This window comes from Neoarius graeffei, chromosome 11 (assembly GCF_027579695.1).
Source record: "Neoarius graeffei isolate fNeoGra1 chromosome 11, fNeoGra1.pri, whole genome shotgun sequence".
Classification (NCBI taxonomy): domain Eukaryota; kingdom Metazoa; phylum Chordata; class Actinopteri; order Siluriformes; family Ariidae; genus Neoarius; species Neoarius graeffei.
In genome coordinates, this window is record NC_083579.1 from 59,762,374 (window position 1) to 59,787,570 (window position 25,197).

At 40.5% G+C, this 25,197-nt stretch overlaps 1 protein-coding gene across 1 annotated transcript in view; it reads right to left on the reverse strand.

The window, feature by feature from the left end:
• mipol1 (mirror-image polydactyly 1) overlaps positions 1-25,197 on the reverse strand; it is a 66,207-nt gene that overhangs the window by 6,471 nt on the left and 34,539 nt on the right. The window contains exons 8-13 of the mRNA XM_060934388.1: positions 25,019-25,148; positions 22,168-22,201; positions 20,969-21,139; positions 13,742-13,843; positions 8,310-8,410; positions 1,807-2,010 (exon numbers count right to left, since the gene is read on the reverse strand). Of these exons, the coding sequence (XP_060790371.1) occupies positions 1,807-2,010; positions 8,310-8,410; positions 13,742-13,843; positions 20,969-21,139; positions 22,168-22,201; positions 25,019-25,148 (742 nt within the window). The remainder of the gene's footprint in view (positions 1-1,806; positions 2,011-8,309; positions 8,411-13,741; positions 13,844-20,968; positions 21,140-22,167; positions 22,202-25,018; positions 25,149-25,197) is intronic.

Below are 25,197 nucleotides of genomic sequence, written 5' to 3' on the forward strand. Positions count from 1 at the left end.
TGGACATGGCTGGGTCATGCCTCTAAATCAGTGTGTAAATGCAAACAGACAAGTAGCGTGGGCACCCACACTGGACTCAGCACCGCGAAAGTAAAATACCAGGTAAAAGCATAGTCACTAAAGACAGATAAGCATCCAATATTTCATCATTTAACCATTAATATTTTTGTTAGTGCACACCCTAATCATTATATGAGCCACCAATGCATGCTAGAAAAACTAATTTATCAATTTCAAGCTTGAATTTCCCTCTGGGATTAATAAAGTATCTATCTAATCTAATTTAAGTACTGAAAAATTAACATAAGCGCTTGAGTTTAAAAAAAAAACAAAAAACACACACATTAAGGGTGGGCATGGTTGAGTACGTCAGGGGTCTAAAGTCTCACATTAGTGAGCAGTGTGTGTGTGATGTTGCCACAGAGAAAAAGGGCCATTTCATAGGCCCCCTGTTTAAACACAACGCTGAAGTTCCCTCTTTTTCAGGCTTCTCATGCTGATGCTGGGTGATGGGGGTTCTCTCAGGGTTTTGAGCACCCCTTAGCTTTGTATCCCCACCCCCCAGTTCGTTAATTCATCGTGTAAATAGATCAGCAGGCCAAGCCATGTTTGCTTTTCGTGGGGAGCCCCTGTGTGTGTGTGTGTGTGTGTGTGTGTGTGTGTGTGTGTGTGTGTGTGTGTGAGTGAGTGAGTGTGAGAGAGAGAGAGAGAGAGAGAGAGAGAGAGAGAGAGAGAAAACACACCTCACAGAAGCTGGCTATAGTCAATGCAGAAACAAAAGCAGCAGTGCAAGGCATTACAGTGAATTGTAACATGAGTTTTGCAATGTGAATTTATGAATTTCCCAAATATTTACATCTATAACCTCAATTAACAAGAGAAAGACTACTAAAACTCTGTCAAATAAAAGTGACTTTATAAGAATGAACAGAAATACTGTAGTAACAATATACTGATTTGTTAACCTGATACCTTCTACCACATGTCTATTCTGATTAGTTAGGAAGTGTTGATCAAATTTTTATTTATTTATTTTAAAAATAACAGCACCCCTGACAGTAGTTCAAATCCTAGATTTATATTAATGCACTTCTTGTAAGACATTATCATTTCTATAGTAAGGGACTTGTATAATGGTTGCTTCACAATAATCTAAGGCTAACAAATTAATTTTTTAAAAATGTGTTATTTGACAAAGCAAACCATCATAGCTGATATGTTGAAGCTGTCTGCAAAGAGACGTTTATTTAACATTTATGGAAGGACTCTCAGGTGCTTTGTAACGGTAAGTATGTTTTCAGTCTCAGAAAAGTCTTCAGGAGAGACAAAATGTTGCAGTTTCCAGTTTCTTGCCAATATGACAAGCTGTGTTTTTTGTCTTATTTAATTTAAGAGGCAGGAAGAGAGTGGCTGGTAAGGGAATGGCTTTATAGCTCCTATAATGTAAGTGATAACAGGAACCATCTTGTGAATGTTCATCAACATTAAATACAAGTTATAATACTTTATCATTCTTTAATAAAATTAAAATTTGCAACAACTGGCAAATTTCTGTGGCAACGGAGGAATAAAAGACTTCAGGACTGACCATTATTGTAAAGCAATTTTCTGCTTTTGTGTTCAACTTATCAAAATCCCATGGAAGCTGTAATCTGTTTACTTAAGCAATTTCAGTTTCAAACACCTTAACACAAAGACAACGTTATACTGCACATAACAAAACTTATTCTGAGCTTAAAGCTCTCGCTGGTCAGCTCATTACAAAAAAGTCAAAATTTAATGGTTGGTTCTTCTGATTGTACTTACTTATGCACTTTTTCAGTAGCCTCTCTTTCAGACTCCCGTGTCATTCGGAGTTGAGTCTGAGCGTTCTGTAGCTCGGAGGTGAGCTGCTGCACATGGCTCAGCAGATTCTGTCCCTGGGCTGTGCTGCAATCCTTAATACAGGTGGCGGAGGACAAGCATGGAGTCTCCTTCCTACTAGACTCCTCTGTTTGGCTCTGCTGTGCACTGAGACAAAAATCAAGCTTTAAATGTGTAAGAGTGACAAGGATTGCTTCACAACTCTCTTTGTACATCTATAAGTCACACAATTATGAAGTTGATAATCAGAGAAAAAGTAACTAGAAAGGGCTAAGCTCATCATCAAACACTGGAATCTGTTGTACCAGTGATGGACATACAGTAGCTACAGCCAGCCAGATGGACAGATATACAGGCAGAGTGATGGAGATGGATATATACTAGTGCATCTCAAAAAATTAGAATATTGTGAAAAAGTTCAATATTTTCCATCAGTTATTTAAGAAAGTGAAAATGTTATATATTATAGACTCATTACACAAACAAATGTTTCAAGCATTTTTCGATTTTAATCAGTATGGCATACAGTACGAAAACATAAAAACCCATCTCAAAATATTAGAATTTCATTTCGAGTTTGAGTAAAACAGTATGAACACAGGGCATCTCTCAGTCCAGTTCAGTACACACAACCACAATCATGGGGAAGACTGCTGACTTGACTGTTGTCCAGAAGATGATCACTGATGCCCTCCACAAGGAGGGTAAGCCACAAAAGGTCATTGCTGAAAAGGGTGGCTGGAAAAGGTGCACAAGCAACAGGGATGGCCGCAGTCTTGAGAGGATTGTCAAGAAAAGTTGATTCAAGAACTTGGGAGAGCTTCACAAGGAATGGACTGAGGCTGGTGTCAGTGTATCAAGACCCATCACGAACAGACATCTTCAAGAAAGGGGATACAACTTTCGCATTCCTAATATCAAGCTACTCCTGAGCCAGAGACAATGTCAGAAGTGTCTTATCTGGGCTAAGGAGAGAAAGAAATGGACTGTTGCTCAGTGGTCCAAAGTCCTCTTTTCAGATGAAAGTACATTTTGCATTTAATTTGGAAATAACGGTTCTAGAGTCTGGAGGAAGAGTGGAGAGGCACAGAATCCAAGGTGTTTGAAGCCCAGTGTGAAGTTTCCACAGTCTATGATGATTTGGGGTGCCATGTCATCTGCTGGTGTTGATCCACTGTATTTTATCAAGTCCAAAGTCAACACAGCCATCTACAAGGAGATTTTAGAGCACTTCATGCTTCCATCTGCTGATGAGCTTTTTGGAGATGCTGATTTCCTTTTCCAGCAGGACTTGGCACCTACCCACAGTGCCAAAACTACTACCAAATGGTTTGCTGACCATGATATTACTGTGTTTGATTGGCCAGCCAACTTGCCCGACCTGAACCCCATAGAGAATCTATGGTGTATTGTCAAGAGGAAGATGAGAAACACCCGACCCAAAAATACAGATATGCTAAAGGCCACTATCAAAGCAACCTGGGCTTCAATAACACCTCAGCAGTGCCACAGACTGATCACCTCCATGCCACACTGCACTGATACAGTAATTCATGGTAAAGGAGCCCCAACCAAGTATTGAGTGTATAAATGAATATACTTTTTAGAAGTTGGACATTTCTGTATTGTAAATCCTTTTTTTGACTGATCTTAGGGAATATTCTAATAATTTGAGATACTGGATTTCTGATTTTCATGAGCTATAAGCCATAAACATCAAAATTAAAACAAAAAAAGCTTTAAATATTTCACTTTACATGTAATGAATATAGAATACATGAAAGTTTACCTTTTTGAATTAAATTATGAAAAAAAGGAACTTTTTCATGGTATTCTAATTTTTTGAGATGCACTAGTACAGTAAACAAACAGATAAATTGGAGTCCACATGGATTGTCCAACTAATTCTACCAATAGAGTGATGCACAATATTTCCAAAAAATATCAGCGCATAAGCACTGTTATATTTCTTTAACCATGTGGCTAAATATTCGCCTCTTGCTGCCTTCACAGCACCACATATGCCAATGGCCAATACCACACCAAAGTTCCTTACACAAACACACAACTTGACCCATACAGTAAGAGCATGCTCACAGTTTATCTGCAGGTGAGAAATGGTAACTCTGTATCAATATTGTGAGCCAACTGACATATCTAATATTGAAACAGAAGGTTGGTACATGGAACAATATCTGGGGTTAATAATGCAGCAGAATGGCAGTGGAATACATTATAGTTTCATTCGCATCACTGTGCTGCAGCGCTCACACAGTGAGGTTCACGTCGGTGATGGACGTTTTTCAACAAGATATGAGAAACAGAAAAATCACAGGGTTAAGAGATCTCGAGAGTGAGAATCAGCCCAGATGACATGGGTCTCATTTCAAATGAGGCTCTCTCAGGAAAAACATCCCAACAAACTTTGTGCTTGGACAAAAAAAAAAAAAAGTCCATAAAACAGCTAAAAACCCTTGGACTAGTTACATTAAAAGACATTAATCATCCCTTAGATCCATGGTCAAAATAAAGAACCAAAATACAAATGGTAATGTCAGAGAGATCATGTATAAAATAACAGGAATAGCTTGTTGCTTTCAAGTCAAGCATATAAATAGCACTTGGTATCCCTGTCAGTTAGAGGTTTTAAAAGGTCTTTTATTATGCAGTATGGGTCATTAATAACCTGGGCAGGTGGAAGATCCAATTCAAACAGAAAACCCTCATCACATAATACACCGAATAATGGGACTCCTTTAGACAACAATGTGGCCTAAACCTCTCTTTTCTGCTTCTCCTACAGAGGAGGGATGCTGTGGTTTTCCTGATAGAATGAAGCCAGATTGATTGCCACTGGTCTGTGTCATGTGTGTTTTTGCCGTAATGTCATATTACTCATTCTGTCCTCTTGTCCTTCTAATTAGTTTCAGAGAGGTTTCCATGTCATGCTTCTCCTTTCCTTTTTTTTGAAAGCAAGAAGCAATCAATTCTGATGTGATATTGATAGCCAAGGAAGTGATGTAAAGTTGTGTGCTTTGTTTAATTAAATGCAAACATATTGGGTACGAAGGTCCAATGACAGTGACAAACAAGGGCAGAGAAGCAATGCCTATGATGGATTATCTTATCTTATCCTCCCCCCGACTCTCACCCACAAACATGTATACTCGACTCAGGCTCCTCTCAACCCCAGCCCCTTTTCCAAGTGTTTTATGAGAAGCCATTAAATGCAATTAAATAAATAATCCTTAAATGGTCCCAAGCCTGTTTGGTTTAGTGCGGGGAAACCTGCTAACAGTACAAGTGAGCAGCACAAACAGAGACTGTTCACTGAGGACCAGTGAAGATACATAGCAGACTGACTCCACACACACACACACACACACACACAGCTGTGAGCTTCTACCAGTTTTATATTCATCTTCAAAATGATGCTTGTTTATCAAATCGCTAAAGGAAATGTTCAGGTTACAGAAAAGCTCTACATATGATACCCTGAACTGCAAACGTTCTTGCATATTAAACTAAAAATTAGTTTGAAATAGTACACCACATGTTTCAGTTCCTCAGAAGTAATCTAGCAATCAGCAGGCCAGTTTATACAGCTCCTGTTTTGCTGTTATCTTTAATATATGTTATTGTGTGCCTGTCTATACCTGCCTAAGGTTTAATGGCTTGTGTGGTGCTCTAGTTTCTATTTGGGCCAGCAGACATCAGGTCTAGCAATATGTAAAACATTAACCAGAATCATAAGATAACTAATCAAAGGGCCGGATCCAATGAACCTGCCTCTCTGACTGTGGAAAGGAGTTAAATATTAACTTCAGCACAACATGGTATCAAAGAGAATATGTAAAATAGCCTTTCAATGGAGATGTACCTGCGGCAAACTTTTTAAACATAGAGAAGCCAGTACATGCAGAGAAAGCGAGAGGAAATGAACCACCTTTAAGTGCAGGTAATCACAGCAACCTTCACTGAAGAGAAAACATGCAACCACACCTCATCTTCAATCCCTTCTCATCAGCCATACATCACTCCAACAGCTCTTGGATAAAAGCTATGATGGTTCCTCATACGCACAACTTCAACACTCACCACCACTAGCAGTGTTCAGCTTCCAATAGAATATAGCGGCATAGCATTTTGGGCAGGAAAATGCAGGGGTACTGCTGTGAGTTTTGAATTAGCGTCCTGATATTTTTCTCCTCAGTGGAGCTCACATGCTGAGAGGCATTCTAGAAAATCCACAAAATATATTTTGTAGCACAGAGTGGCAGAAAACAAATCCAGACATATACGGAGACCAAATCCTGTTTTTATTCCATGTCTCAGGCATGCACAAAATGAAAACTAACTAGTGTAGCATAGCAGGTTGGTGTGTAATGATGTGTGAACACCAGGCAATGAGTATGAGTATTATTAGATCCTTTCTTTAGCATTCCATTCAAATTCAGAGCTTTGAAGAAAGTTTAAATAGCCGTCTAATCAACTTTTGGTGACCTTAATACAGAATCTGATGTGGCCAAATAATTTCTGCTTTATATAATGCTGTGGCATTAGACTGATACAGCGTATATAGTCATATCTGCTGAGCTGAGGTGTTGACAGGCAGGGGGTGTTGCTCTCAGTAATGATGACTGATCTCTGGGGAGATGGACCGTATGGGGACCAGGGTGTTAATCCATGTCCAGCCCAGCTCTGACTCCCTCTGCTCCTGGCTAACACTCAAACAAAGCACCTTATACTTACATAAAGCATGTTCTCTTCTGCACAGCCCAGCCAATGACAAAGCACTAAACCAAACTGGCTGTGCAAAATCACCCCAGTGTTGTTCTTAACAGTATAGTTCTTGGTAAATCAGCTAAGTTGCCAAAGCCGAAGGTTCACAGCACTGACATTCCATCTTGCTTGTCCTCCTCTATTCTTTGGCCTTTCATCTGACTTGGACTGTCTGTTATCCTAAAAGGCACAATAGAGCTGGCCAAGCAATCCTGAGAGCAAACATATCTTCCAGCTTTTGTTGAGTCTGAAGAATTCTCACTTTTATAGGTCCAACCCCAAAGCCACATTGATAGGGAGCAGGACTGAACCCCCATCTTTCACAATACAGATTGTGTGGGTGAATACAATGTCAGCCTTCTCCTCCTCTAGCACAGACGGTGTGCAGGAACTGCTAGAGTGCCATGAACAGTTAGATCTTTGCAAATGTATGTACACACTGAATTAAAAAAAAAAAAAAAAACAAGGATCCTTGAAGTAGGAGGATGTGTCTTATGAGAACAGGATGTAGGACTTCCCAAACCAGAAGGACCAGTTCAGGAGCCAAATGCGTTTATCCTCTTATGAACTTCAACTGACTGTCAGATCAAACACAAGTATATGACTCCTGTACTTCTGGCTGAAAAGCCTAGACATGTGGGAGTCTTAGTGCACCTGTTTTAGACCTTGATTCTGCCGGAGATTAACTTTAGCAGAAAAGTCTCAAATAAGTACTGGATGCATTGTACAAGGGGCCAAAACAATCTGAGTCAAGGCACGAGTGCAATGGTTCTGGTCAATATCTTACAAGGTTTCAATGTCAGCGTAAAGTAGTAATAAAAATAACAATTCCTGCCCTTTAAATCTACAGACAGTCCACAAGAGTACATGGAAAAAGCATTGCACTGAAGAAGGAAAAAACTAACATTAAAATAAACCAAAAAAAAAAAAGAGACAATTTCAAATGCACTTCACTCATTCAAGCAGTGAATTTCCATGGCAATGATTCACCTCACATATTTTCAGATTTTTTTTTTTCTGCTTCCACACCAAGGCACACAGTGCATACGAAAGATAGATTTGGTATTTATTATCCGTTTTTAGACTGTACTGCTGAGCTGGCTCAATAAATGTTTCATGCCTGCTTCAATAAGACCAATGCGATGATGGGAGTTGGCATATAGAGCTCTTTATTAAGAAGTTAAAATGGAGCGCACTGTACGGGCTAACTTTCAGAAGCGTGTGAACAACGGAGTAAAAAAAAAAGAAGAGAGATAATAGAGCAAGAGAGCCTGCAGAAACAGAGATCGAGCAAATAAAAACTCAAAATAAGAGAAAGAGCAAGAATAAAGTGTAATAGACAAAGGGAAGTCACTGATGTAACTATTTCCACTGGGATGACTGTTTGGGATTTGTATATTTATATTTTAAAAAAGGATTAAATACTGTTGGTGTGATTTTTTTAATCTGTAGTGTACGTGTTTCCTTTCACCAAAAAAAAAAATGGCATTGCAAAGTTCTTTGGTTAAGCCAGGCTCTTATCATATGATTTTCTTTGTGGAATTAGCTGAGGTCTGCTAAATCACTTATGCAAACTTGGGCATGAAGTGAAGTAAGCATGTTTGGAGCTGAGTGTTTGCTGTGGTGTGCGCGCGCGCACACGAGAGAGAGGATGGATGACCCACCTGAGGTACCTGCGCAGGGCCTGGAGCTCCTCCTCCAGTTTGTGCCCAAGTTCCACAGCCATATCCCGCTCTTTCTGTACAGCCTCCAACTCTGCCTGAATCTACACACAGAGCAATGCACAGGAATATCAAAGCAATGACTTGAGCTATTAATTAGTTAGCTTGTTATATAATGACAAACGTGACAAGTCTTATTATTAACACCAGTTCAAAGCATAATTGAATATTACTGATGCACACTGTGCAGTTCTGAACGAATTTCATTTTGGAGCCATCACAGTGTTGATAATGCCACTTTATGGACTGTAATTTGATTACACACATGCACCTCTCTTATCTCAACTGCCAATTTTAACTGCTCGTTGAGAACTCAGCTGCGTTACCTCTGCTGCCAAACTCTTTCCTCATGTAACTCACTCTCCCTCTCACTCACACGGTGAGGAACTCGCTCCAAGGGGGATCTAATACACTCTATTGTCTCCCCATTCAGCACCTACTCAGAGACAGCATGTTGGGTGACACAGGCTGCAGGGGAGGCTGGGTAAACACTGTCCTCTGCTTAAACCTGACCAGCACTAAAGCGCCTGCTAATGACCAGCCGTTGAAACAGATCCATTGTTGGCCTCACCCTCCCAACAGCTGGAAGCACAGGCACAGACAATGGAGGTTGTCTAAACAAACACAACCCTACTGTAAATGCCTGCGATGGACTATCTCTCTGATGAGAGGAAGAGGGGGAGGGGAGGGAAAGAGAAGCTACGGAGCAAACTCCAGTGAAGGGGTCAAGAATTTTAAAAAAAAAAAAAAGGCCCTGGGTCACACTCACTAGGTCTATGGTGTTGGATAACAGCGTTATAAATGTGTTTTATTGTTATGGTGAGAGTTAAAAAGTTGAGAGATAAACGTCCCGTGTTATAAAATAGGTGAATGGGATTTTCTGTGCCTTATCTTTAGACTAAAGGAGGACTATATTACTCTATACATTTAGAGTGATAGCACATTGGGCTTAACCTGCAATCCTATTGTGTACAGTCTTTCCCAGTAGGATTTCAGCATTCAAATGATTGCAAGAGCTGTCCCAGTTTGAAAGATGTAGCATGAGCTGTATTTCGCCAAAGCATTTTATTTCAGAATTTAAAAAAATATTTTAAAAAAAAAACCAATTTCATTGTAGACTGTCAATGATGTCACAAATATACACTGTTCTATAACCTAAAACACTGCATGTAATTTAAGTCTTTAGTCTTACCTACATTTTTTTTCTGGAAAACACCCTCTCTTCACAATTCAGCGATTCCTTTTATTAAAAAAAAAAGATTCTTCACAGAGAAAGACAACACTGGTATGTGTTGTGGGGAATGACTGCTGTATGGTGAGCGCTATAAACACCTTTGTCCTAAGTGCTTGCAGCTTCTGCCACTGCAGCCCAATCATTCTAATTACTGGAGTGCAGGTCTCACAAGTCAAAGAGAACATCAAAAAGACGCTAACCTCTAAAGTCAATATGTACTTTTCTCCAACAGGGAGCAGAGCTCGACTTCAAAGCTAGATTCTTTTAATCATATGTATTTTATCAGCATTCATTATAATATTATCCAAATGAGGTCCACAGAGTGGCGTTTTAACCTGGAGAGATTACGCCGTGTAAAGGAGAGTGGCTGCCTTGACCTTTAGGAGAGGCTGCTGGGGAGGACAGTGCTGGGCAGAGCATGGCCTTTCGGCCCCAGTAGGGAGAGTCAGCAGTGACACACACCATCACCGGTGCTGCACTCTGAGAGCAAACCAGTTTCATTGCTTATTTACTAATCAATTATCTTCTCTAATATAGGGATGACATTTATTTTATATTAGATTTCTGCATTATAATTTGATACAATTCGCTCTACATTTACTCTAAAATCCACATTACTCTCTGGTCAGAATGAGCTGATAAAGAGAATTCCCTCTTAATCAAGTCTCCATTCTCATTTGTTAGAGCCAGAATCCAAAGAAACAGTACAGCATACAGAAGAGCTGGCACACAGTATGACTGGCTTAAAGTGTATATCCTGGACCAATTTCGGGTTTTTTTTATATATATGAAAGTATGTCCCTTTGCACACTCATCCAGAAGGGTAATTTTGCACAAGGCCATCTGTCTACAGCAGAAAAAAATAAAATAAAACGCTTCTGGAAAAATCCCAAGGGAGTCTGGAGCCAGATTCGTGACGTCACCTGTGGAACCGCCAGCAGGCTGCGCGAGCTTTGCACAGTTTCAGTGCACAGCCTGTGTAGACCAAGTTTAGCAGCTAGCGATTTTGCATTGAAATATGGAATTTTCACCTGAGCGCAATGTTACTTCACCTTTGGATGAAGAATGAGATATCAGAATTATTTCTTACCCTGGCAACAGTCAACTTGTGAATTGTCAATTTTCTTGGTCTTTTTCTCGGCTCTGCTTGGTCCTCGGCTTTGAGGGCCTCAGTGGATGCGGCACTTCGCCTTCTGTCAGGGGAGACGAACACGGCTGGCTCCTTTGGTGACACCAACACAGATGGAGACGGTGTCGCTTTGGGCATTCTGACAGATGAAACTGTGTCTTTTTTCAGATCAAGTTGCCTCGTGAAGCCCATTTCCCACTGCAAATAGTTCTCAAAGTCGTCGGGCTTTATGAAGTGAGCACCGCAAATAATGCTGTAGTCTGTAGCATGTAGCCAATTTTTCCGGGTGCCTCGCATGAAGCGCTCCCATTTCTCTCTCATTGTCCGTTTTTTTGGAAAACGATGAGTACTAATCCCATTAAGACTGGTGTTGCTACACCCTCCTACGATACAGCTGTTAACCATTTTAATAATTACGCGATAACGTTGAAGAAATTTGCAGAAAACCACCAGGTCGGTCGTTCTCTCAAACAAACCAGCGCTGACATAGGATTCAGAGGGAGGCGGCCCGCACGTGACATCACGAAAATCAACGTTTGCCAGGAAATCCAAATGCCAAGTTTTTTCAGAGGCAGACGAATTCACCTCAAATGGCTTGATTTCAACTGAATTTTTCTGGTATTGCGCAAGGTAAAAAAATTGCACAAAATGCAATCTGTGGCAGATATTTGACCAAAGTTTAATATAAAATAGGAGAATTACATTCATCTTGCCCCTGAATTTACCCGTGACATGCACTTTAATGTCCAAGTACTAGTTACTGAGCAAAGTGGTGGTCAAAGACCAGGAAGGATATCAGGAGTAACACTCACCTCTGAAGAATATACTGAAGAACCCTGGCCTGTTAAAGAGTGTCTCATATGCACAAGTGTCCTTTATCATAAAGAGAATCAAAACATTTGCCTGATGCACCTGCTAAAATTTCACAATATAAAAAAGGTCTTATTAAATCAAGGACAATAGTGTTTAATGTTCATTTTGTCCAATATAATCAAAATAAAGCTATGTAAAAGAATCCCGTTTAGATGGGGTGGTTGATCTCTGAGGGGTTAGAGGAAGCAGCAATAACGGTTTAGTGTGTTGGAGGCTTGGGAACCGGGGCAGGCTTGTGTGATCACTGTGTGGCCATCAGTGCTCTGAAAGAAAAGCTGCAGAGCAAACACAGGTGGTTCAGGGCAAGGGCAAAGCCCTCAACAACAGCCCGCTTCTACTGACCTCCACAGCCACTTCAAGCCCATTCTCAACCCCCACGGCACTCCACCCTAGGCATTTAGAGCTCCCTAAAGCCTCGTGCACACACACACACACACACACACACACACACACACCCCTCATATCCATTCGTTAAAGGTCTTACTAATGGCTGCTGAACAGGTTTTTGCAAAGGTAAAGCACAGATGTAATAAGAGATAAGACCGTGAATAGCCTCAGGTTTTCTCCAACTGAAACTCAGTAATGATTTCATGGCAAGTAACCTGCTTGCTTTGCAAAATATCTCATATCCTGCCATCTGTCAACTTTCTTGTTCCATAATTTCAAAACTAATTACAGCTAACAGTGTTAATGAGTGACAGTTTAAAACTTACCTCTTAATATCCATCCTGAATAGATCTCTAAAAGCTTATGTGCTCCAAATTTGATAAAGATTTTTGAATAGGGGTTTTGTACAACATTTTCTATGCTATATTCTCTCTCGTGCGCGCTCTTTAAATGTAAAATGTCAGTTGATAAGTAGAAGTCCTGCTCATTTTTAAATTGTTTTGTGGATATGTTCCTAGCACTGTTGAGTAATTTTTCGACAGCTGTTCCCATTTCATTTTAAATTAAACACCCCCAACACCCCCCCTCTGTAATCCCAAGAGTCAATCTGTAATTAAGGGGATTTAAAGAAAAACCAAGTGCTACATTAATAACAAAATTTAATATATTTCCTAATAAGCCATTCTTCTAACCACCTTAATTATAAAATCAGAACATGTCGAAAAGTCCTTGGAAAGCTTTGACCAAAGACTCAAACTGGACTTTCATGAGATATTTTTTTTCATACATGTTTAGTAACTGTAACCAAGACCATGTCACAACTATGCCCAAAAGTTTTTAGTTACAATTTATAATAAATGGAGTGTTTTTAATCGACTAATACTATTACACTGTCAGGCCAATGGATTACACTGATTCAATTCAGATGATTGTCTCTTTACCAAACAACATAATCTACAAATTCAACTACAAATATTTATGTGCAAACACAGGATGATTTGTATACATGTAAAGACTACACAGTAAATCATTTATATGGTACATTATAAAACCAGTACAACTACACCATTAAAAACATGACTGTATGCATGTGTGAATCAATTAATAAATTATATCCATACACTGAAGAGGTATTTTGCTCAAAATTGCAAAACCACATATTGTACCATGAAGCTTGCTGAAAGATGAAGAATATCTCTTATATACATAGTGGTTTAATACGTTATACTTCAGAAGAATGTGGCTCATGTACATCGTACCAGTGAGTGTTGGGGAGTTAAAGTGAAATTGATGTGCATGGGGCAGTGGCCCGGGTCATGGCCCTGACACTGCTCCCCTGGTGAACTGTCCTCTCACTCTCCGAGTGTGTTTACTCAGCTCTATCTAATGACGGCCCTTTTACAGCACTCTGCATTTAACTCAAGAGCTCCGGCTGTATCAGATAAATACAGCAAATCAAACAGGGTTGTGTTTGCCCTGCTCCTCCCCGACAGACATGTAGCGAGGCATTGCAGCTCGCTGAGCGCTCTGGTCACCTTAAAACCGTGGGTAACTCGACCGCTATGCTCCCACTAATCACTGCCAGTCCAGCTCTAAATCAATACGAGTTAATAAATGATAGGCCTGATTAGTTAATGGGCTGATGATTGAGCGCGGTCAATGAGTGTATGGGGGTTAATCTGGGTTGGGGTCCATTTTTAACAATATGTAGTGCAGAAGGTGTCATTAGGTGTGTATACTTATGGTTTTTACCTTGCGCTCACATTCCTGATTGTTTGCCATGTTCAGGTGATGGGTACTGTTGGTCTGGCTCAGCTCTTGAGTATGAAGCAGCTCTTGCTCCAGACGCTTGCACTACAGACAGGCGGATTCAAAACAAACAATGAGACAGGAAGCACGCGGAATACATCACAGCATAACTGAACCTGGTAATGAGAACAATTGCAGAGAGGGAGAATACAAGCAGCTCTTCTGGAATTCTCCTTCTCTGATGACGAATCTGCATCCCAGTATCTCTCTTCATTATTTTTCTTATTCAAACTGTAGCTTCTTTTTGGACTGATCACCTACCCATGCATGCATGCATGCATGACAAAGAAAACTCAATGCATTGTTCATGTTTATACCACATCTGGCCTTTTTTATTTACCCACCGTTTGTATTTTGAGTAAAATAAATAAACTTTGCACCCTGTACACAAATTATACGCTATTATTATTTAACATACAGAGCTGAACTAATATTTACAATGTGCCTTGCAGACTCAGTAAGAGCATGTTGCAGTGAAACAGTGGAACTAAAGCTGTTCAATGAACGGTGAAATCTCAGCAGGATACTAGCCCTCAGACTTAGTTGTTATTACATTTACTGTAAAGCACACACCACTGATATTACAGTCTCTGTATGTAACCCTTAGAGAAACATTCATTTGTGGTATATTTCAAAATAATATACAATAGAACTTATGAGAAAATACACACAGTTTAAGGTGTGGACGTATGCGGTAAAACATTTAGCTATACCGTTCATATATTAGGGAAAAACAAGTGAAGCTACATAATGATCAGCAGTGTATAATACCTGTGAAATTCTAACCCCAATACGTTCTGCTCCATTCACTCTTTTCTTACACAGCAATAAGACTGAAGGCAGCACTGACAGACGGACTGAGCAACCGACAGTGTAAACACTGATGCGACAGCCCCTTGCGGAGTATTATTGTAAGCCGGGTTGTTTTAGACCAGTCCATATGTGCTCTTCTCCATGTGCACATACCAAGACCGAAGGACACTTACTAGGAATGTAAACCATCCTTGCTGCCTGACAAGTCCCAATGTTTCAACATCCAGCTGCCACAAAGCCCAGTGTCCATGCAAACAAGCCTTTCAGCCACTGAGCCCACTCCCGGCCCTTTCCTCTGCAGACTGAAATAATACCGCTGCTGGCCAGACAAAACACACAGCTCCTCTTTAGTGTCAACCTGAGTTATGGCTCTCGGGCAACAGATGTTTTTTGGGGGAAACGTATTTAAATCAGAATGCACCTCTGTTCTGACGCAAAGGCCTATCCTGCTGCTAGCCCCCCAAAAATAGCCACAGGCTGAGGGAAATGAGGCATACGAGCAGACACATTAACCAAGTTAGGCTCTCAAATTTACCACCATGAATCAGTCAGTCGATTCTGAATCGCTGAACTTCGATAGACAGTCAGTATAAGGACAGTAAACTACATAATAGCTTGCCGAGTGAGGTGGTAAATCCACAGAATATGATTTCAAGAACATTCAGAATGGCCTAAAATCATCTAGAGAGGCGATTTCATTTCCTCTTTTACTTTAACATCAGCACTCTATCAATATCAGGAGAAATTCAATAAGCGTATCAGGTGCAGAGGACATAACGAAGCACATCTTATTCTGAGCATTCACTTCAAGCATAGGAGGGAAGTGAGAATAAGATTTATTTCTCCCAACACTTATCCAGCTTTTCATATTCCAGCAGGCCGGAGGGATGCGGCAGGCCTCTGCTTGCTGCCGGCGGCTAATCCCTGCGAGATGAAGAGAGGGATGGGAGAAGCGGCAGGGGAGAGAGAAATCCTTAAGGATAGAGAGGGGACCCATCTCTGCCTCAGAGGGATTAGGCCAGCGTTTGCAACATACTTCTGAAATTGCCCTGTAGATGGGTTTTGGCCTTGCTGAAAAATCAGGGCACTATTTCATAGAAATCTCAGATAGGTTTGGGGATTGCAGTAATAGAGTGGTTGGGTTTGGGTGGAGTTAGACAGGTTACACCTGGCCTTGCATTTGCACCGGAGAGGTTAACTCCGCTTACTCAGTCTACCATTTCCTCCAGATTCTAGATCATTCCATATACTGGGACTCATAATATGAGGTTCACTTGTCTCTAAAATGGATGATGTATGCATGAAAATGAGGCAAGTTACAGAACTCCACAGTGTCTGTAGTATGTGGTGACTTCATGCTAATAGACTGAATATGGAGAAATAGGGGGCGGCACGGTGGTGTAGTGGTTAGCACTGTCGCCTCACAGCAAGAAGGTCTGGGTTCGAGCCCCGTGGCCGGCGAGGGCCTTTCTGTGCGGAGTTTGCATGTTCTCCCTGTGTCCGCGTGGGTTTCCTCCGGGTGCTCCGGTTTCCCCCACAGTCCAAAGACATGCAGGTTAGGTTAACTGGTGACTCTAAATTGAGCGTAGGTGTGAATGTGAGTGTGAATGGTTGTCTGTGTCTATGTGTCAGCCCTGTGATGACCTGGCGACTTGTCCAGGGTGTACCCCGCCTTTCGCCCGTAGTCAGCTGGGATAGGCTCCAGCTTGCCTGCGACCCTGTAGAACTGGATAAAGCGGCTAGAGATAATGAGATGAGATGAGATGGAGAAATAGCAGTGAAGTTGAGAACAGAGTTTGGTCTATTTAAGAAAAAAAAAAAGTAATTTAAATACTGACTTTTCTCATGTGCCAGACTCTAATCATCCATATGCGAGTTTCTATAAACAGCAAGAGGATGTGTGCGAAAAGTGAGACAGCTTTCCTTCAGTGGAGGTGTTGAAGCAGTACGGCACAGACTCAGTCTTGCCTTTCTTCTCCACATGTCTTATGCCTGCCTTTCTGTCTTGTATCCAGGCAGGTCCCCCACTGAGAATACTGCAGAAAGGAACCCAATAATACATATTCAACATTTCTGGCCAGAGATATCCAAGCAGAGGAAAATGGTTTGGACGTCGGTCTACAACCACCTACAAGGATGAATTTCTAACTAGGTTGAATATTTTTCCCCTTTAAGTATCATGTTTATTTGATACTTAAACTGTAATACATTTCTTGCTCTTCAAGTCAAATCTCCCCCCCCCAATAGACATTTAGGCAGCTTTACAGAACTCTGGGTGGAGATTTGTACCCCATTTCCACTCACAGTGAAAATCGTAACTTTTCCATCATTATGCTCTAATGGTGTCCTGTGGGAATGGGAGTAAAGCAGCAAAGTCAAAATGTTAATCTATCCCCTGTAGACCTAGTAACACTTATAGAAATCTTTTGTTATGGCTCCAGTGGAAATCGAAGCCATCAGATGTACGTGTTGTGATGTTGCTGGAGGTGACATAAAAGTTGTAGTGATCTTGCAGTGGCACTATTCATACTGCCTCAATGTAAAGCAAGCGGATGCAACTTCAAAACAACAAGCAAAGAAAATATCAGCAGATACAGCAGGACTACCTTATCTACAGAGGATACGTTCCAAGATCTAACATGGGTAGGCGAAACAGCGGATAGGAGTAAACTGTAGATATAAAGGTTATTTTTCGTGTACATAAATACCTATGATAAAGTTTCATTTATAAACCACACACTGGCATCAGTAACCAATAATAAAAAATAACAATATACTGTAATAAAAGTTATGTGAATGTGGTCTGTCTCTCTCACTGCCTCCGTCACTTAATATTTTGATCATGGCTGAGGCATGGAGATGGACACAAGTGTGGAAACCTTTTATTTACACAGGATAGTCAAAGTTAAAAAACCAAAACTAGATAGAGACTGTGACTAAATCGCAGTAATTTGTGCTAGCTGTTACAAACCGGGATGTCTGGTCACCGTACCCTATAGATTCAGAATGGTAAGAGATAGAAAATTATGCTTAGTGAGGAAAAGTTGTGCCCTGGTGCACTGAATTAAAAAAAAAAAAAAAAAACTATTTGGAAAAAAAAAATCATGAAAATTGACAGTTAAGTGATTGGAAAAAATCATGTTTTTCATAGATCATTCCGGTTCAGTGATCCAAATCACCACCAAAAGTAGTAAACAATGCACTTCAGCCCAGAAGTATTCTTCATGTGAAATTTGGTGATGATTGGTTGAAAACTGAGGGAGAAATAGCACCCTAAAAATGTTAATATAATAATAACTAGATAAGATACTGTGACTAAAGTTGCAGTGATTTGTGCTAGCTCTGACAAACCAGAATGCCTTGTCGGTGTACTCTATAGATCCAGAACGATAAGAGATGGAGAATGATGCTTAGCTGGGGGGGAGCCCGTTTTTCATGGATCATTCTGGTTAGGTGATCCAGATCAGCACCAAAAGTCACCGCAACTTAACTCAGCCCAGAGGTATTCTTCATGTGAAATTTGGTGGTGACTGGTTGAAAACAGAGAGTAAAATAGTGTCCTTAAACCAAAAGAACCCCAAAAACCCTGAGGATAATAAGACAAAGAAAGTAGAAAGATCCTGAGTGAGAGTAACAATTTGTGCTGCTGCTGCTAGTGCAAATTAATAATAACTAGCTAGAGACTGTGACTAAAGTCACAGGAATTTGTGCTAACTGTAACAAACCAGGACACCTGCTCACCGTACCCTATAGATCCAGAACGGTAAAAGATAGAAAATTACACTTAGTGAGGAAAAAGTTGCGTCCTGCCACCCTGAACAAATAAATAAATAAATAAATAAATAAATAAATATTTTTTTAATTTTAAAAAATGTGATTGAAAAAAAAAAAAAAAATATATATATATATATATATATATATATATATATATATATATATATATATATATATATATATATATATAAATTAATCACATTTTTCATGGAGCATTCTGGTTTGGTGATCCGGATCATCACCAAGTCATAGCAATGCACTTTAGCCCAGAGGTATTCTGCATGTGAAATTTGGTAATGATTGGTTGAAAACTGAGGGAGAAATAGCATCCCAAAAACATTATAATAATAAAGAATCATCATCATGCTCCTGAGTGAGAGTAACAATTTGCGCCAGCACTGCTAGTGCAAGTTAACCAAAAAAAAAAAAAGGCAAGAAAACACGACAGCAGACATGAGGAACACAACGAGCATCAGCATGGAAAACAAAGACGAACGAAAGTCAAACTAACAGAAGCCGGAGTTTAAATAAGTTTAGTAATAAGTGGAAAAAAAAGTGAAAGCAGGTTTGGTTAATGCCATCTATAAGCAGGGTGTGTGGGAATTGTAATTCGAAGGGTCATGCTTGTCTGCTTGAGCAAGTTAGCATATACGGCGGTCCCACTGTATCAGCAAAAAAATGTTAGAAATAGCCTTTGCTTTAATAAAACAATGTTCAGAAACAGGAAGACAACTCTCTCAGAGACGTGATGCAGTTCGACTTATGCCATGGCGTAACTAACCAATGTGTCAGCTTGGGCTTCTCACAACAATGGACTTGCCACCTTGTGAATACGTTATATCCAGTCTGGCATGGTTTGCACTCCGTAGCATTTCGTTAAATACAGTCAGGTGGGAATACACGATATCTGTTACTTTTCCGTTATGAGCAGGAATGAAAATTTGTCATCGCTTCCACGTTGTTTTAACTTCACACAATAATGGATTTCATATGTGAAAGGGGCTTTAGATCCCTAATGAACAAGCCAGAGGCAATTCCCTAGAATGACATGAACAAACCTAGAGAACGAGATTCGAAAGATACCAGATAGTGAGATTATAAAAATCATTAGTGTATACAGCTGTAGATCCAAACAGTATGTTTTGAAATTATGTCCAGTATGAAAATACTGTAAGATAACAACATAAGAATCCCGTGATGAGCATAGGGCAGTCTTTTTGGTTACAGCAGTTCATAACAGGTAGAAATTCAGGTGAGATGACCCACTGATGCAAGGATGAGTCTTGTGACTCAAACGGTTATGGGGAAGGGCAAATAACAGTTTAGTAGTTGTCACTGTACAATTTTTGCATTGGGACTTGTATGGAGAATGTTCTCTTCATTAAGTTTCCATTACATTACATGGCTTATGTGCATGATCTGTGATAAGAGTTGCATCACTCAGAAAAACAAGGACTAAATGTACGTTTCCTTGGTACAAGAGTAGAACCCTTTTACGTTTTTGTAGTGGAACTCCCAACACGCGAAGCATACAGCATGAAGCCCCTTACTTAAGAGGCTATCATAATGCATTGAACTGATTTTTTTTTTTATGCCTTTTGGTGACCGTACAGTGTACAGATGTGTATCACCACAGGGAACCCGATCGTAAGTGCAAGGCAATGCATCTCAAAAACTTGACCACCAAACAATTTGTATTTTTATTTACGTAAGATCAGTCAGTCACTGACAGCCCTGCTGCTAAGCTGAGAGAAAACTGACATGGGGGGGGTTTGGGATGAGATTATATATGAAGATAAAAAGATGTACACTAGAGAATACTACATTTTTCCTACACCATCCTAGGAAAAGACACAAAATAAAGGTACAAAGGGTCTATGCTTTAGGGTACCACCCCTCCAACAAGGGAAGGTACAATTTGGTATCTCTTCTGAGACTGTAGATAATGATCAATGCCTTTTAATAACCACTCTTAAGAATTGATATTTACAATGCCTTTAAAATGCTAAATTTAATCTATAGGTCACATTGACCAAATTAAGCATTAGAAAAAAATTACCCTGATTATTCAAACAATAAAATGGACCTTTATATATGACATTATGTAATATGGCCAGTAACCATCACCCAAGAATTGCGAACAAATGCACTGGCCCACGCTTGAACTTTGCAATGAAGTAAAATATCTAGATGTCAATATTTGGCTTCCTGCTTGTTTGTTTTCATTTGATTGAAATGTGTGTAGGAATGATATATCAAATATTTGAGGTTATACAGCAATATTTGACACTACATGCGAATTGGTTAGTTGCTGTGTTGATTCTTAAAATCAGAGACAGATCAGCGAATAAACACTATATGTGCTATAATAGACTAGTTATCAAAGGCATCTTACACAGGTGGTAAAATGCAGTACAAATCGTGACCAGTCAATATTTAAATAAAGGTGTTTGATCTTCTGTGGTGTAAAGGTTTCAGGCTCGGTACACGACAGGTGTGTGTGAAGTCTTAAGAATCGAAGTGTGTTAAGGCTGACCCTGACTGGAGTGTGATGTGCAAGTTGACTGTGATACCAGGTCCTACCCTGGTTAAGGCATTGTCTCGCTCCTCTATGACAGCTTTCATCTCCTCAGAGGTGATCTTAGAGCGGCGTTCCCTAGCCCTCTGAATGCGCTCCATGATGGCCATACCACTCTGCTCAATGCTCAAAGCAGAATCCGCACTGCTCACCCTGTTGAGCAACTCCTCCAGGTCCTAAAAACACACACACACACACACACACACACACACACACACACACACACACTCTTCTTATTATCTTTGTGAGGACCATCCATTAACATAATCAATGCAGCTAGTTATACTATACTGCATCTAAGGCCCTGTCCACACGGCAACGGATTCAGGTGAATCCGATAAAATTTATCGTTTCGGCCTGGCGTCCACACGGCACCGGCGTTTTGGGTGCCCCAAAACGATATTTTTTGAGAACGGTTTCCAGAGTGGAAAAATCTGGCAACGGCGCCGTTGCGAAGTCGTCTGGATGAGTAGAACGGATTTGTTTACGATGACATCACAACCACATGACTAGAACAAGTCATCACGCCGGGTAGAAGAAGGGGTTTATGCGCATGCGTCCTACTTCTTCTATTGTTCTGGTGTCTCTGATGGGACCGTCTTACAGCGCATGTAGAGGTGTGGCATGTGTATTGCATCGTTTTCAGCAAGCGTTGCATTGCCATATGTACCTGATATTTTACTGATCCGTTGCCCATGTGGACGCGATATTTTTTTTTACCCGCTAAAAAAAAAAAAAAATCTCGTTGTCGTGTGGATGTAGCCTAACTCTAACCTCAGTAACCAGAAGGACACTTTTAGCAGTTTTAGTTTTTAAATAAAAGTTTTTGTGTAACTGCAAAGCCAATTGTCCCCACAAAGTTGCCCACACATCCACACTTCCTTCATTCACAGCAAGGAGACAAAATTTCAGGATAGGGCTAAAATATACTCGTTCTTTTTTAGGGTTTTATTAGTCGGACAGAAAAGGAAGACAGAGATCATGTTCATATTTATTCTATGCTAACGTTCATCATTTGATTCTTGTTAAAGGGTTTCTCTTGTCTGAATTTAAACAAAGAATTACACTTAAATTTGACATCAGCTTTCTAAGCAGCGTTCCCAATCCTTTGTTTCTTAAGGTCGTTTTCTCATAAAACACAAATCTCACTGTAATGGTACGGAGAAAAACTGTAAGACCACATGAAATTCTCCAAAGGGCTTACCATGTCAGTTTCTTCTGGGTTAATATTCTCCAGCCTGGAGAAGAAAGGTGCAAGGCAGGGAGGGGGAGACAGAGTGAGAGAAAGACAGAAATGAAATGTAGTGAGCTTCCATCAGTTTCCTTTCCTGCACTTGGCAAAATGAGATCACTTCCTAAAGCCAGTAATTGCATTCTGTTGGTTTTTCTGTGTGGTGCAGAAGACACTCCAGCATATTAAAAGTGCCACCCACCCCTGCTATTATTCCACAATAATGCCCATTCTGCTCAGCACCGACAGCGAACTGTTAAGATATTAATGTTTACGACGCTATTTGCCCACAGGGATCAAATGTTCATATGTGCAGAAAAGAAGCAAAAACATATGAGGACCAAACTGTTTAGACCCTTCTGGTACAGAGCATTTTTAAAGGTAAAGGACAACTTTAATTATAGAGCCCAATGCCTACTAAATCACAGATACATTCAACTTCAAAATATACGCCACTGTGTATTTCATCTCCCATGTGTACAAAAAAGCCTAGTGTGCAACCTAGAGCACTACACAAGAATACAAGCCCCAGTCATCTACTGCACAAACATTTCTCTAATATGCATCAACTAACAAACACATCCTCTTATATAAAAGTAACCATCATGGCCATGCCTCTACTTTCAGAACCTGATCAATTTCCTGAGAAACTGCGGTAATCCTCCTGGTTAGGCGGCTTTCTCCTTCGAGAGTAAATCGGATTGTTCTAGACCTTCTCTGGCAAAAAAACAACAACTGCTCATATCATTTACAAAGGCATTACATGGATCACCTCCCATTATAAAGGTACATACTCATTCACACACAGACCGGGCAGTGACCTGTGAAAATAAGATTTTAAAGCGTGCCTTCCCATTCCCAAAGATTCCCAATGATAATGGGATTCTATATACTTGGCTATCAATTACCATTTCTACAAGGAGGCTGATATGGGCACTGCAATTCCGCTTTGAGAAAGATGTTTGCATAATTAGATTTTGAAGCATGATCTGGCATTCAAAGGAATGACAGAAAAAGCATTTTATGCTACTCAATTACTGCAGCCTGGTTGAGTGACATGAGGAATTATCACTAAATTATGAAGTGTGGGTGATGTATTACGTAGCGTATAATACAATTAATGTATCAAAGAAGGATAGACGTTTAAAAAGTATTCAGGTATGGGGTGGAATATACTTGGTACCAAATTATATGCCCTGAAGCAAAATTATAAATATTCCCAAGCTATTACATCTATTGCTCTCTCTAACATGTGCACAAATCAGCTTTAATCTTTAAACAGTCCCACTATTTAAGAACAGCACTCTCATCCTATAACTACCTGCTGCACCTGCAAACTAGACAAACAGAAAAAGATCATCACATTAATTAGGGCAGTCAAGGCAGGGTTTTAATGGTAAATATCTGCTGAGCTGAAGGACTTGATTGATTTCCTATGCAGTGCAACTTTTGACTGACAAGCCAGCACTAGGGTGAAGGGACTCTTATGAAATGTCACACCCGTCTGATATATTTCCAAACCAGTCGATATTGGATTTTTCTCTCCTGTCCCTTCTCACCCCCCCGAGTCCATTCATCCAGCTTGTCCTGCAACAGCAGGAACAAAGCAGCCTCCCATAGGGCTAACAAGTAAACCCACACCCTGGGTGCAGTTCACAAAGCCCTAAAGCACCAGTACAAAAGGCCTGAAAAATTTTACATTGGTTTGTAACACAGAGTTGACGTGAAAGACATCATGGAAAGCCTCTTGCACGTTTCACAGCTGCTTCTGGGCCTTTTCTATTACCTCATCTACTTCAGTAGAAGTCTAAAACAAAAATGACAACCAGTGATTCAGTGGGACAATAAACACCTTAACAATAAATCAGCTCAATAATGGTGTTTTTTTTACTCGCTACATAATCCTTAAAAGAACAGTCCACCGTATTTCCATAATGAAATATGCTCTCATCTGAATTGAGACGAGCTGCTCCGTACCTATCTGAGCTTTGCGCGACCTCCCAGTCAGTCAGACGCAGTCAGATGTGCGGTCACTCCTGTTAGCAATGTAGCTAGGCTCAGTATGGCCAACGGTATTTTTTGGGGCTGTAGTTAGATGCGACCAAACTCTTCCGCGTTTTTCCTGTTTACATAGGTTTATATGACCAGTGATATGAAACAAGTTCAGTTACACAAATTGAAACGTAGCGATTTTCTATGCTATGGAAAGTCCGCGCTATAATGACAGGCGTACTAACACCTTCTGCGCGCTTCGGCAGCGCATTGATATCTGAGCTCCGTATCAATGCGCTGCCGAAGCGCGCAGAAGGTGTTAGTACGCCTGTCATTATAGCGCGGACTTTCCATAGCATAGAAAATCGCCACGTTTCAATTTGTGTAACTGAACTTGTTTCATGTCACTGGTCATATAAACCTATGTAAACAGGAAAAACGCGGAAGAGTTTGGTCGCATCTAACTACAACCCCAAAAAATACCGTTGGCCATACTGAGCCTAGCTACATTGCTAACAGGAGTGACAGCACGTCTGACTGCGTCTGACTGACTGGGAGGTCGCGCAAAGCTCGGATAGGTACGGAGCAGCTCGTCTCAATTCAGATGAGAGCATATTTCATTATGGAAATACGGTGGACTGTTCCTTTAAAATAAGAATTGTTGCCAGAACTGTGAATCAGGAGACTGAACTAACCTCGATCTTCTTTGGAGTTTCAACTGACTTGGACAGATGAAAAAGAATGTGAGCAGGTAGCAGACTTGATATGCTCTAGCAAGATTCAGCAGTGTGGCTAAATGGGTTGCATGAATCAATATAATATAGGAACATACTCAAGCGCTGCCTCTTGAAGCTTCTTGGCTCGGAGAAGAGCCTCATCCCGCTCCTTATTAGCTAGCCGCAGTCTGGCCATGACAGCCTGGTCCCTCTCCCTCTGAGCTTTATAAATCTCCTCCACTAATGCTAAGAAAGATGGAGACAGAAAGAGAGACAGACAGAAAGTGAGAGAAAG